The sequence below is a fragment of the Arachis ipaensis genome, chromosome B7 (genome assembly GCF_059453495.1).
Source record: "Arachis ipaensis isolate K30076 ecotype BB chromosome B7, ASM5945349v1, whole genome shotgun sequence".
In the NCBI taxonomy this organism is placed as follows: Eukaryota; Viridiplantae; Streptophyta; class Magnoliopsida; order Fabales; family Fabaceae; genus Arachis; species Arachis ipaensis.
The window spans coordinates 16,371,409-16,386,412 of NC_142442.1; the positions used below are offsets into that span (position 1 = coordinate 16,371,409).

Here is a 15,004-nt window from a genome sequence, read left to right on the forward strand (position 1 = left end):
TTTTCATGAATTTTGTGTCCAAAAAAAAAATCAAGAATTTTAAATTTGAATTAATTAGCCTTTAAAAAAAAAGTATCAATAGGTCTTTCATGATAGCAAATGGTGGACATGTACATCAATAAATAGTGCAAAACGAAATAAAATTGTCTATGTATTTCGTTCTCTACAATACTGCATGTCCTATTGTTGCCACTCTACAATATTGCATGTCCTATTGTTGCCACTTGAGTATGGGAATGATGTAGTTTTAGACAGTAAAACATTCATTATCTTTTGTATTTTCATATAATCTTTTTTAACTGCTCTTTATTTACCACGAATTCTATCAAAACATGTACGTAAAGGTTTGTTCAAAAAGTTGTTATCTACGTGACGATTTTCATAAATAAACATATCATAGTAGTTAAAGATATATATAAGCATTACCATTAAGTTTTAGGTGATGAATTTGATAGAATGACATAATGTGTTTATCATTTGTTATTGTGAAGAATCAAATTATTATTATTATTTTTCAGAAACTAATTAGTCCAAAGTCAAAATTTTTAATTACCTAATTGTCACTTTATTCTAAAATATAATTGTATCTAATTGTTAGCTAGAAAATATTGTTGTTATTTCCTAGGGTAATTTTCGACACGAATAGAGGAGATATTTTAACCAACTTAGATTGGTTTAGTGATAATTAGTTTATTAGTCCACTTTAGTAAGTGTTGGGATTTTGAATTCCACTTTATAAACGCAACAATTCATTAAATATGATTATCCTGCCATATCAGGAAACCGTGAAAAACTTAAAAAAAAAAAAGAAAGAGAGAGATATTTTGAAAAAAAATCATTAGTAAGGATATCAATGGCAAAATTGTGAAGAATATGAGTTGGAGAAATACTTTGAAAAAATTGTAAAATGGCGATGCGAGAAGATGGATTCCACATACAAAGAGATTCAAAATTATTGACGGGCTCAGTTGACACACGAAGCAATTAAAACACATTAGAAATGTATATATAAATTATAGAGAGTTTTCCTAAGTAAATTGCAAAATGGTTATAAGAGGGGATTTACGTTGCAGAATCCGTTTCAGGAGAATCAGGTAATTTTGACTCCCATATAATTTATTTAAGTAAAAAACCCATATATATACTTACAAACTTATTCGACTTAGATACATACACAGTTTATAAGTTATATATCTGTTACGGGTAAGTTTTTGTTGTTCTCAACATTTTAGTTCTATTTTTATATTCAAATCTTTGCCCAAGTCAATTCTATAATTTTCTTAATTTCTGCAAAAATAAACAAATTAAATCCTCAACACTTTTAAATTCCATAAACGTTTGTCTTACTTTAGAATTCAGTAAAATCTAAGAAAAATACTTGATGATATAATTTGACCCGATATTATCTTCTTTGACTTGTTTCTATTTGATACTTATGTTTTATTTTTTACTTTCTTTCCGTTTAGTGCATTTCTTTGGTTGGTACCTATAGGAAAACAATAAGGCTACCAGATATTAAATCTTAAACCTTAAATCTAATCGTATTAAAACACTTAATTAGCTTCTTGAAACCTCCAATGATGCATTGTCTGAAAAGACATGTCATTGCCCATGCAATGCAAAAATTGATGACCAATTCTATTGCTTTAATTAATGTAAATCCAATCATTCTTTTACTCGTTTGTTATAATTAAATATATAATAATAGATTTCCGCAAGTCTTATATGGTACACATGCAGTGAATTTCAAAATTTTTAATTAAATGCAAAGAACAATGGAATTGTCAACTTGAACAATATGTGATATATATTAATTATTTATTGTAATTGCAACATTTTATACCAAGTCCATACATACATAATCCATCGTTGTTGTTGGTATGGTAGTAGCAATAAAAGCAGGTAGCTAATTAATAATTAGCGATTACAAGTCAGAATTTGCAATCATGATAAGGTAGGAGCAAGTTTATTATTATTACGAGCCGTAAGGCGATTTACTAGCCTCTGTAGAGCTTCCTTCATCCACCAGTGTTGACAAATCACTTCCCTTGCCTCCGATATGCTCATCTATGTATTCAACCACATACACACTCCCTTCATTACTCATGCATCATTTACAATTTAACACAAGATATTCATTCAGTTAACAATAAAAGAAGCTATGGAGGTGAAAACTCAGGTACAGTCGATTTCATGTGAAATTGATATATGAGAATCGTTAAATAATTTGACTGATTTGACTAAATTTTCATCTAACAGCTCTCAGATATTAACTTCACATAAAATCAATTGCACCTGAATTTTCACTTATATATAGATAGCTAGCTTTCATCAATTTGAAGTGCTTTTAACATTCAACTATTTTTTTTAGATTAGATCTAAAATTTCATGTCTTAATAAAGTGGAGGAATTCGTTTATATTATTAGGTATTAAAATTGGTTGATTTACATCGCTGAATAATTTATTATATGCGATGAATTTCATCAATTCAACTGTTAAAAATAGCCACTAAAATACACGTATAATTTACTTTATTTTTAATATATATTTTATTAATAATTTATTTTAATAATTAATTTTATTATATACATAACATAATTATTTAGAATTATCCATTTTTATATATATTATAGTGTTAATAAAAATAAAAATAAATACAACTATTGGGATTCATCTCTATTACTGTCTAAATTTCTTATAAATTAAGCTTTATTGAGATATTATGTCATGATTTAACAGTTAGGGATTCATGAAATTTAACACCCTTTAAAAAAATCCAACAGTATAAGTTAATAGGACAAACAAATAGAATATTCACATCTTTATAAAAATATGATAGTTAAAATCCATCAAATTAAATTGTTATTTAATGATTCTTATTAGTTATCATTCTGGAAGAAAAACAATTGCAAGAGGGTAATAATAATAGAGTTGATAGGAGGTAGGTACCCAAGTTCTTTGACGATGATTGTGCTCAGGCCAGAAGTCGAATTGGTGTTGAACAAGAAGAGGGAACATGTAACCTTCATGGCAAGTATCTTGGCTTTTGCTCTTGAAACTCCACCTTCCCAATTTACCCTCCACAATGCCTCTCACTCCTGCTTCCTCTATGCTCTCTCTCAACGCTGCCTCCTTCTTCGATTCGTCTAATTCCCAACCTCCCTGTTCTTTTTATTATTTCATTGCTTACTTCAATCACATAAATCAATCAATTAATTATTCTTTTCTTACCTTTGGGAATAACATGCCTTTGCCTTTCTTAGACGTAATAACAAGAACTTCTATCTCATCTTCTTCTGATGATGATGCTGCCTCCAAATCCACTGAACCAGCTTTGTATCTGTATGGTATGCATCTGCACCGTTATTCAATATTAATTAACATTGAGAGGGTGGAAATTCACGAGTAGTCAATTTTATGTGAAGTTAATAGTTTAGAATCATTAAATGATTTGACTAATTTGACTAAATTATGGTACCCGACAACTTGGCGGCGACCTTTCCTGTAGCGTTGCAAGGCCCTGCCTGTTCGTGAAACCAAAGCAACAAGGTTATTTTCTTGGGAAACTAAACCCACCATTTGTTTTCTTTTCTTGAATTGAAAGAGGAGAAGATGCACTTTGAACCAAAACAAGAGGTAGTAGCAAGCAGATTATTGATTCATCGTTAGTGCCATGGATTACAACTCATGACCGGGCTATATATGTATGAGGCGTCCTATTAATAATGCTAACCTGCTACCTACACACAGAAAAAATTCTTTTTTTTTTTTGTTGAAAAAAATAATAATTTTAGGTTACCAGTTTTTCTTTTTTCACTGTTTGCGTATACTTAACAAATTTGATATGTGTTTGTTTAATATTATTTCTCAACAAAAGCTTTCTTTTAGCAAAGTTCTTTAGCACAGGTAACAAAAAATATATATATTTAAAAGTAGTTCAGATAAAGTTCTTCTAAATTGAGGGTGCCAATTAAAATGAAATTAAAAAATAATATTCAATTACCTTTTGAATTATTAGTAGGATTTATACACCACAAAAATATTATCTTTTTCATATTCTATTATCTTTAGCATAGAGGACTCAAGTTTCGGTTTAGGGAACGATATTGATGATATATTTTCTATATAGTATATCATGGAAATTATTGTAGGATTAGTTAGTTTTAGCTAATTAAAATTCTAAATATAGTATTATAAATAGAATTATATATTTTATATATGAGATAATATACTGTAGTTTAATTTGATATTAGATTTAACAAGAATAAATTCTCTTAATTTTTTTTATTTATTTTGTCAAGTGTGATTTTTAATTGTTTAATATTTTCTTTCACGTATTTTTTTTACTTAAAAGATATATAGTAAATATCACACTTTATAATAATAACTAGGAGAAAAAATTAAAAAGATTTGTTTTCAGATTCGACCTTTGTGCCATGTGTGTGTATATATGTTCGTCGTTTGCATTGGGAGAGTAGGGAAGGAAGTGGGGGGGGGGGGGGGGGGGATATATTTTAATTGGTTATTGATGTAAGTGGTAATTATTGATAAAATGGTTAGAATAATTACTATTAGAGGAATATTATTAGATGATTATCAAAATTTATTATTTTTATTAATTAAATCAGTAATGTTTAAAAGTATAAATATATTATTATATTAGATTATTAAATTAAAAAAAGTTGAGTTAATAATTAAATAATAATAAAAAATAATAAATTTTGACCGTCTTTTATTATTTTTTTTACTGTTATATATATATATGAAAAAGTCTAGAAGGCCATTACTTTTATTAAAATTTGACCAGTATTTAATTATAAAAAAATGAATAATCTTATACTATTAGATATAATCTCACACTATTAAAAATATTATTAATGACTAAATAATAGTTATAAATCATAAAATTTATTGACTTCCTAACACTTCTCTATATATATATATATATTATTTTTATTAAACTTACTTTATTATAATAATTAATGAATAATTAATAAATACTAAATAAAGTAAATTTTAACTATTTTTTGTTAATTTATTTTAGTTACTAAATATTTTTGTTTTATATATATATATGGTGCTTTTAACAATATATAGCAATGAGATATGTATGCGTAGAAAATTGTTCTAGTTTCTATCTTAGCTTAGCCAGTGGAAGAATGAAAATAATGAAATAGTGGCTACTATTTGAAGATAAGTAGATAAAGGAGGCTGCTTATTATGATGATTCATGATTGTAATTTGGAGTAATATTCTGCAATAATGCATGGCTGCTCAATTCCAGTGTAACTAACTCAGGAATAATAATAAAGTGCTTTTAGGTTTAATTTATATGGTACGCGGTGTGTTGTTTTTCCATGCTTTTTGTTATTCATAATCATAGACCAATATAACGGTGGTAATGTAATGTGTTGCACAATTTTGGATCTGTTATAAAATTATTTTTTTAAAAGGTTAATCTAATAAAAAGAGATATAATTAAATAATTATATTTTTAATATATTTTCTTATGGAAGAGATTTTTTTTAGTTCAACAAAAATTGAATTTTAGACTTTTTATCATAAAAATATTGATACCATGTTATCTCATGAAAATACTTCTCCTAAAACTTTAAACAAATAAAAAAAATACATAAATAATTATATATCTAATATATTTTTTTGTTAACTCTATCCTTAAGAGTAATAGTTGTTTTCTTTAACTAGAAAAATCACTAGCTAATTAAGTTTGTAGTAACACTGGGAATTTTTATTTAAACTTAAAGATCATGATTTTATTCATGTAACATTTATAATTACACATTTATTAACTATATATAAAATTACTCAATTATTTTAACAATAATTAAAAATACAAAATAAAAAATTTAATATAAAATAAAATAATTTTAGACTATTTCAAATTAATTTTTTATTGTCTCACGTGCATGTTGCTAATTTTTTTTGTCGAAATCAAAGATTATTAATTAATTACAATAAGGGGGAGATTATTTTGATGACAATAATTGTGTTAACCGTAAAACTAGTTGTTAAATATAATTTGTTTACAGTTAGTAATTTTTTTTACTTATATTGACAATTATTAATATAGCATATTTAATACAGAAAATATTTTACTAAAATATATATATTCAAACATTTAATAATCACCATAAAAAGTACTGAAGATAAATAATCCTTTTTAAGGACATATATACAAGACGAAAATTAGGAGGAAAAAAAAAGAGAAATATTGTGGATGGTGGAGAAGCAAAGCTCAAATGCATTTTTACCATAAAAGGAAAAGAATATTGGACGACAGCATACAGCAAATGAGCAAACAACAAAACAACAAACAGTATATAAATAGTTAAAGACATTACCCAAAAATAATAAAATAATTAAAAGAAAGAAGACTTCTTTACAAATTCAATTTGATGATGAATAAATCAGGAAATGTTTGCCGACCGACAATAATAAGAATTACAAGGATAAGCCAATCACATCTGCATGTAGCGTTAATTAGTTGCAATTGGTTCCCAAATAAAGCAAAATAAAATAAAAATTAAAAGAAAAATGTGATTTTTTTTTGTCAATTTTATACACACTTGATAGTTGATATATCATAAGGTCTAAAATCCTAAATCCTAAAGCATAAAATAAATTATTTTAATATAAGATTTGTTACGGTAGGTAACCGGAGATTAATGGGCTGGATGGCGCTGGTTGGTCCAATCGTCTGAGGGAGGAAGCCTTTGTCAGGGTCTGCGCCTTGGGGGTCTCCGTCCGACTTGTGAGTATGAGTGAATGGGGGGTGGTACCTGCAAAGACACTCCGATGCCTAAGTCAGCAAAGGAGTTAGCAGGTCTAGAGAGTATTGGGACTTAGAGATACCTGAGGAGTGTCAGTGTATTTATAGCGGTGAACCAATAACCACCGTAGGAGTAGTGCCACCTTTCTAGGGTGTTAACCGTCCCTTTATCTTAGGGAAGTTAAGATATGGCTCGTGGAAGTGGTTAGAGAGATTCTAGGGGCAGTTACTCATTCAAATGAGTGCTTATCTGCCAGCTAACCCTCGTTCCCGACTTCCTTAGAGCAAGTCGTGGTGCAAACCGACTTTGTAGCGGTTGATTTGGTGCAGGGTGAGGCTCAACCCTTTGGGTTGGGCCTTCTTACTTGGATCCTGGGCCCTAGCGTTGGGCCAGGGTATGAACAGTGCCCCTACTCGAGCCCAATTTCTCTTTAAGATTTGGGTTCGAGTATTCTACTCGGGATTGTGGTCGACTTGTTGGAGGACCGACGTGATGGTTTAAAACCGACGTGACTTTTCGTGACCTTTTGGTTTTGACAGTTACGTCTAATCAAATGTCACATCCGTTAGGGATGTGCGTAGGGATTGATGGCCTTGGTAACGGTGCACTCTCATTAATGACTGCTCCGCTTTTACCATCGTGCCCCTAACGTACTTATAAATACTTTCCCTCTCTTTCATTGTTTCGTTTCTGCGATTTTTCAAATTTTTCCCTTCATTCGTTCGTGCTGTGTTCTTGTATCTTCGAAGGCTTTTCGTTTCCTTCAACCCTCATTTTCGGATAAAGGTTAGTTCTTTTTGTAACGTGCTTTTCTATTTGCATGCCTTCATTTTGTAGATAGGTTGGTTTGTAGACTTCAGTTCCGTACTTCCTCCTTTAGAGACCGTGTTTTTTATTTTCCTTTTCTTTTTCCCTTGTAGGTTTTTTGCTACCTTTTTAAGAAAAAGAAATGGCTTCCGTAGATATCCTTTCTCAATGGGTTGATGTCACGGTCCTAGGGGAGGAACCCTCGGTCGATACTGAGTTTATCACCAACCTTCGCACTCACCACAGAATTTGTACTTCTGAGGATGACGAGCCGAAGTATGAATTGGTAGTCCCGGGTCCTGAAGACCGGGTTTGCTTTGGGAGAGTCAATGAGGCGGCCCCTCATTTTTTCTTTATGTATGAGTGCATGATCACCCGTTTGGGTGTTTTCCTTCCTTTTTCAAACTTTGAGATATCTGTTTTGCATCACTGCCGAGTTGCCCCTACCCAGCTTCACCCCAATTCTTGGGGTTTTTTGAAAATTTACCAATTTATTAGCCAGGCTTTGGAGTTTCCGACTTCTTTGAAGATTTTTTTCTATCTCTTCCACATGACCAAACCCTTCAGTGGGCTAAACAATAAGCAACAATGGGTGTCTTTCCGAGCCATACAGGGTCGGAGAGTTTTTACCCTTTTTGATGAATCCTTCCATGACTTTAAAAATTATTTTTTCAAAGTTCAAGCCGTAGAGGGTCACCATCCCTTTTTTCTGGATGATAATTCTTCTCCCCGATTTCCTTTATACTGGCTGGAGGCCTCCCCCTGCGAGAAATATGGTCTGGATGACTTGGATGAGGTAGAAGCAGCCATTGTGGGGTTCCTCCGAGAAGTGTGGGGGAGGGCCCCATACTTGGACAAAAAAGTTTCTCCAGGGGTCTCCGACCTTTGTCCAGGCACAGCTAGGTAGCTTTTATTTGTTTGTTAGATTTCCGACTTGTCTGACTGACTTTTCCGACTTGTCTGATCTATCTGTTATTGTCCTTTCAGAGATGGCAAAGGCAAACGCTCAGGAGTCTTACCAAAGGGTCCAGGAGGCTAAAGTAAGATCTCGTGCCAGGACTGGTGGCGCCAGGGCGGTTATCTCTCCTCCTCCTCCTCCTCGGAACGTTGGGACTCCCTCTCAGCCCATTGTAATTTCTTCTTCAACTTTCTCTCAGCCGCCCCCCCTCTGCTCGACCTTCTCCTGAGCCAGAGAATAAGAAGCGCAAGACCTTAGAGTCTGGCTCTTCTGGTGAGGTGAAGGCGGATGCTCTTGCATTCGTCCGAAAGAACATCTATCCCAATGTTCGTATAAGCATGGATGATGTTTCTGTTCGGCGCCACCTTACCACTCTGGTTGAGGAGAGCCTTAAGGCGGCGGGGGTTTGTGGCAAACTCTTAGATATTTTCGAGAAGGCTCCTCTCAGCTCTTTAGGGATGACCTCGAGGGTCGAAGAGCTGGAAGGAAGGCTTCTCATATATCAGGAGCATGAGGGGAAGTTGAAGGAGGAAGTCGCCAAGCTGAGGGAGGAGAGAGATAACCTCCGAGAGAGGGAGAGGAAGTTGCAAGCCCAATGCAACATGGAGGTCGGTTTGAGGAAGACAGCACAGGATAGCTATCAAAGTTTGTTTAATGATCTTGTGTCTGTGAAAAATGATCTGCTGAATTCTCGGAAGGCATACGCCGAGTTGGAGGACTCTATTGCTGATGGCGCTGAGGAGGCTTAGAGGATCTTTAAGGAGCAGGTCGGAGTCATTGCTCCTGACTTGGACCTCTCTCCTTTAGATCCCGATAAGGTTGTCATCGATGGTGCCATTGTGGATCCCCCTGTCCCCGAGATTATTTCCGAGTCAGATTTGAAGACTCGGGGGCAAAGGATTATAGAGTCTCCTCCTCGCCCTAAGGATGCCCCGAGTTCCTCCACAGTTCCTCCGACTTCCTCTTCATCTCCTATGGATGCCTCTCTTCCTGGCCCTGGTGGCGTTCCTCCTGGCTCTGGTGATGGTGATCCGTCTACTCTCCTTCCTAAAAAGTAATTTTGTTGGCTATATGGGGGCCCGGCCTGTGGGTCCCCCCTTTTTTTAAACTCTTTCTTTGTTTGTGTTGGTGGTGATTGAACAATTTCTTTTGGCCTTTTAAGGCCGTAAACAAAATATTTATAAGTACCCTTTTTGGATAAGGGTTTTGAGTTTCGGAAAATACCCTTTTTTGACTAAGGGTCTAAGTTACCTTATGCGTGCATGCTTCTCTGATTTCGAATTCCCCTTTGATCCTTTCTGGAAAAATCTTTTCTTTGGCTTTGTCTGCCTTTCTGAACCTATTTAAGGATCTTTAGGGTAGCCTTTTAATCTTTTTCTTAGGTTTTTTCCTATCTCTTTTCGGTTATTCCTAGTACTCAATTTCGTTTTATTGAGTTTTTATGACTTAGGCTATTTTCGTGATTCATTTCTGTTTTACTCGGTTTCTCATTCCGACTTATAAGTCGGGATGTTTTCGAGTTTATTATGATCAACTTGTATAACCTCTTTACGCCGACTTGTACCTCGTCGTTTCATCCTGACGACCATCTAGGTCGGTCATGGGATTTTTACGTTTTGTCGAGCTTAAGTCGGCGCGTTTCGTAGAAAGGAATAGAAAACAATAAAAAAAAGGAATTTTGTAAGAGACATATATGAAAAAGATCTTTCATTAATTGGGGACGTACCTTACTGCTACTAAGGGTTTTTGACAATCTTTTTCCCTTAGCCCCTACTATGATGCCTCGTTAAAAACCCTTCTTCAGAAAAAACCCTTTGGTTCTGGGGAAAAAAATCATGAAGTTGGGAAAAGAGTACATCAGGAAGTAGAGTTCGCTTTTAGCTATAGTACCTTTTCATATTACAAGCATGCCACGACCTTGGTAACTCGGTGCCGTCCAGGTCGGTCACTTTATAATAGCCTTTTCCTAAGATCTCATTGATTTTGTATGGTCCTTTCCAATTTGCAGCGAGCTTTCCTTCTCCTGATTTGTTGACTCCAATGTCATTTCTGATCAGGACCAAGTCGCTTAGGGTGAATGTTCTTCGGATGACTTTTTTGTTGTATCTTGTAGCCATCCTTTGTTTCAATGCTGCTTCTCTTATCTGGGCTTCTTCTCGGACTTCGGGGAGCAAGTCGAGCTCCTCTTTGTGCCCCTGTATATTCCCGATCTCGTCATGGAGAATCACTCTTGGGCTTTGCTCGCTGACTTCTATTGGGATCATGGCTTCTACCCCATAAACTAGTCGGAAGGGAGTTTCTCCAGTGGCGGATTAGGGTGTCGTTCTGTAGGCCCATAGCACTTGGGGGAGCTATTCGGCCCAAGCTCCTTTTGCATCTTGTAATCTCTTCTTTAGCCCTGCCAGTATGACTTTGTTGGCCGCCTCGGCTTGTCCATTGGCTTGCGGGTGCTCCACCGAGGTGAACTGGTGTTTGATTTTCATACTGGCTACTAGGCTTCTAAAGGTAGAGTCGGTGAACTGGGTTCCATTATCTGTAGTAATGGAATGAGGTATCCCATACCTTGTGATGATATTTTTGTAGAGGAACCTCCGACTTCTTTGTGCGGTGATGGTGGCCAATGGCTCTACTTCTATCCACTTTGTGAAGTAATCTATTCCCACGATCAGGTATCTGACTTGTCCTGGCGCCTGGGGAAAAGGACCTAACAAATCCATTCCCCACTTTGCAAAAGGCCATGGAGAAGTGATACTGATGAGCTCCTCTGGTGGGGCCACATGGAAATTTGCATGCATCTGGCATGGTTGGCATTTTTTCACAAATTCCGTGGCATCTTTCTGCAAGGTCGGCCAGTAGAATCCTGCTCGGATTACTTTCCTGGCTAGTGATCTCGCTCCGAGGTGATTTCCGCAGATCCCACTGTGGATTTCTTCTAACACTTCGATGGTTCTTGAGGTCGGTACACATTTTAATAATGGTGTTGATATCCCCCTTCTGTAGAGGATATTTCTCACCAAAGTGTAATGTTGTGCTTCCCTTCGGATCTTCTTAGCCTCCTTTTCCTCCTTGGGGAGGATGTCGAATTTCATGTATTCGACCAAGGGGTTCATCCATCCGAGGTTTAATCCGACTACCTCAAGGACCTCTTGTTTGTCTTTTTCTTTTACTACAGAGGGTTTCTGGAGAGTTTCCTGGATCAGGCTTCTGTTATTCCCTCCTGGTTTGGTACTTGCTAACTTGGATAGGGCGTCTGCTCTGCTATTTAGATCCCGAGTTATGTGTTTGACCTCGGTTTCTGCAAAGCGCCCAAGATATTCCAGAGTTTTTTCCAAGTACCTTTTCATATTTGGGTCCTTTGCCTGATACTCTCCACTTATCTGGAAGGTTACTACCTGAGAATCGCTGTATATCATCACTTTTGTAGCACCGACTTCTTCCGCTAGCTTCAATCCAGCAATCAAGGCTTCATACTCTGCCTGATTATTTGAAGCTGAGAATTCGAATTTGAGGAAAACCTCTATTTGGGTCCCTCTTTCGTCTACCAATATTATGCCTGCACCGCTTCCTGTTTTGTTTGAGGATCCATCTACATAAAGTTCTCATGTAGTTGGTTTTTCCTCTTGGTCTCCCGCATATTCCGCAATGAAGTCGGTGAGGCACTGGGCTTTGATCGCCGTCCAAGTTTCATATTTCAAGTCAAATTCGGAGAGCTCTATTGCCCATTGAACCATTCTCCCTGCAACATCCGTCTTTTGGAGGATTTGCTTCATGGGTTGGTTCGTGCGGATTCTTATTGTGTGAGCTTGAAAGTAAGGCCGTAGTCTTCGTGAGGCTACTACTAAGGAGTAGGCAAACTTCTCTAGTTTGTAGTACCTTAGCTCAAGGCCTTGTAGGACTTTACTGATGAAATATACTGGGTGCTGTCCGACCTCATCTTCTCTTATCAGGGCCGACGAGACGGCCTTGTCTGCTACAGATAAGTATAGGACGAGGTCTTCCCCAGCTATAGGTCGGGTCAAGATAGGAGGTTGGTTTAAGAATCTTTTGAACTCCTGGAACGCCTCCTCGCATTCAGGAGTCCATTCAAACTGACATCCCTTTCTCAATAAGGAGAACAGTGGGAGGGATTTTAGCGCCGATCCTGCCAAAAATCTGGAAAGGGCTGCAAGTCGGCCATTCAGCTGCTGGACCTCTCTTAAACAAGTCGGGCTTTTCATCTCTAGGATAGCTCTACACTTGTCGGGATTAGCTTCAATCCCTCTTTGTGTTAGCATAAACCCTAGGAATTTTCCTGCCTCTACCGCGAAGGCGCACTTTGCAGGATTTAGTCTCATCCCGCGCAACCTTATGGTGTCAAAGACTTGTGAGAGGTCAGACAAGAGGTCGACTTCTTTCTTGGTCTTTACCAGCATATCGTCGACGTATACTTCCATTAGGCTCCCTAGGTGAGAGGCAAACACCTTATTCATCAACCTCTGATATGTGGCCCCTACATTTTTCAATCCGAATGGCATGACCACGTAGCAAAAATTAGCTCTGGGTGTGATGAATGATGTTTTCTCCTGGTCTGGCTCAAACATCGGGATTTGGTTATACCCCGAGTAGGCGTCCATGAACGACAAGTATTGATACCCCGAGCTGGAGTCCACTAGGGTGTCAATACTTGGCAGTGGATAAGGGTCCTTGGGACATGCCTTATTTAAGTCGGTGTAGTCGACACACATTCTCCATTTGCCATTTTGTTTTTTGACTAGCACTACATTGGCTAGCCATGTTGGGTACTTGACTTCTCTAATGAAGCCCGCTTCTAGGAGCGCTTGTACTTGCTCCTCTACTATTAGGGCTCGCTCTGGGCTGAGCTTGCGTCTTCTCTGTTGTACAGGTCGGGACCCCGGGTAAACCGAGAGCTTATGGGACATGAGCTCGGGGTCTATCCCAGGCATGTCGGAGGCCTTCCAGGCAAAGAGATCGGAGTTATCTCTTAGGAGCTTAGTCAACCCTTGTTTTAGGGTTTCCCCTAGGTTGGCCCCTATGTGAGTATTTTTTCCCTCCTCTTCGCCGACCTGTATCTCCTCGGTTTTTCCTCCCGGTTGTGGACGCAGCTCCTCTCTAGCCCTTGCGCCTCCGAGCTCTACTGTGTGAACTTCTCGGCTTTTTCCTCTCAGGTTTAGGCTTTCATTGTAGCATTTCCTTGCCAATTTCTGATCTCCCCTTACCGTTGCTATCCCCGCTGAAGTCGGGAATTTCATACAAAGATGAGGGGTGGATACCACCGCTCTGAGTCGATTAAGGGTAGTCCTGCCAATTAAAGCATTATATGCTGACCCTACATCGATGACTATGAAGTCTATGCTTAGAGTTTTTGATTTTTTCCCTTTTCCAAAGGTGGTGTGGAGGGGCAAAAACCCTAGTGGCTTTATTGGCGTGTCGCCTAGTCCATATAAGGTGTCGGGGTAGGCTCTTAATTCTTTCTCATCCAACCCTAGTTTGCCGAAAGCGGGCTTAAAAAGAATGTCCGCTGAGCTTCCTTGGTCTACTAGGGTTCTGTGGAGATGACCATTTGCTAGGATCATAGTTATTACCACTGGATCATCGTGTCCAGGGATTATTCCTTGCCCATCTTCATTTGTGAATGAAATGGTAGGGAGGTCGGATGACTCTCCTCCGACCTGGTAGACTCTCTTGAGATGTCTTTTGCGAGAGGATTTGGTGAGTCCCCCTCCCGCGAACCCTCCTGAGATCATATGGATATGTCTCTCCGGAGTCTGCAGTGGTGGGTCTCTTCTATCCATATCGTCTCGCTTTCTCTTCCCATGACTGTCCGACCTTTCTATGAGATATCTGTCGAGCCGACCTTCCCTAGCCAGCTTTTCTATCACATTTTTAAGGTCGTAGCAGTCGTTTGTGGAGTGACCATATATTTTATGGTACTCACAGTAGTCGCTGCGGCTCCCCCCTTTTTTATTTTTAATGGGTCTGGGGGGTGGTAGCCTTTCAGTATTACAAATCTCTCTGTATACGTCCACTATAGAGACCTTTAGAGGAGTATAAGAGTGATATTTTCTTGGTCTATCGAAACCAAGTTCTTCTTTCTTTTTGGTTTCCCTCTCTCTTTCTTTTGTTGAGGGAGGGTGCCCAGGTCGCCAACTCAGATCTCTTAACTTAGCATTTTCCTCCATGTTGATGTACTTTTCAGCTCTTTCCTGTACATCACTTAGAGAGATGGGATGTCTTTTGGATATGAACTGTGAGAAGGGACTTTCTCTGAGCCCATTGACTAGCCCCATTATGACTGCCTCGGTGGGCAGGTCTTGAATCTCTAAACATGCTTTGTTGAACCTTTCCATATAGGCTCGTAAGGATTCTCCGACCTCCTGTTTTATTCCCAGGAGGCTTGGTGCATGTTTAACTTTGTCTTTCTGGATAGAGAACCTCATCAAGAATTTC

General features: G+C 37.3%; 1 protein-coding gene and 2 pseudogenes across 1 annotated transcript; 1 reads left to right on the forward strand and 2 right to left on the reverse strand.

Annotated features, from left to right (window-relative positions):
* Nucleotides 1-1,789: 1,789 nt before the first annotated feature.
* On the reverse strand, nucleotides 1,790-3,814 carry LOC107608145 (nudix hydrolase 18, mitochondrial-like). Its single transcript, XM_016310026.3, has 4 exons — nucleotides 3,480-3,814; nucleotides 3,233-3,356; nucleotides 2,951-3,163; nucleotides 1,790-2,067 (listed from the first exon to the last, which is right to left on the reverse strand). Exons 1-4 carry the CDS (start codon nucleotides 3,578-3,580, stop codon nucleotides 1,945-1,947), a joined length of 561 nt encoding a protein of 186 aa, XP_016165512.1. The 5' UTR covers nucleotides 3,581-3,814; the 3' UTR covers nucleotides 1,790-1,944.
* Nucleotides 3,815-8,895: 5,081 nt separating this feature from the next.
* LOC148550443 (uncharacterized) lies at nucleotides 8,896-9,615 on the forward strand (annotated as a pseudogene).
* A 45-nt stretch (nucleotides 9,616-9,660) lies between these two features.
* Nucleotides 9,661-12,327, reverse strand: LOC148550444 (uncharacterized; annotated as a pseudogene).
* Between the last annotated feature and the right edge of the window lie 2,677 nt (nucleotides 12,328-15,004).

What these genes read in the sequence shown, in the direction of transcription:
- LOC107608145 (XM_016310026.3), bottom strand. Translation starts at nt 3,580, where the DNA reads ATGGTGGGTTTAGTTTCCCAAGAAAATAACCTTGTTGCTTTGGTTTCA. An exon ending in AAGGCATGTTATTCCCAAAG is followed by an intron (nt 3,164 to 3,232) that starts GTAAGAAAAGAA and finishes TAAAAAGAACAG; the next exon opens with GGAGGTTGGGAATTAGACGA. An exon ending in ATCATCGTCAAAGAACTTGG is followed by an intron (nt 2,068 to 2,950) that starts GTACCTACCTCC and finishes TTGAATACATAG; the next exon opens with ATGAGCATATCGGAGGCAAG.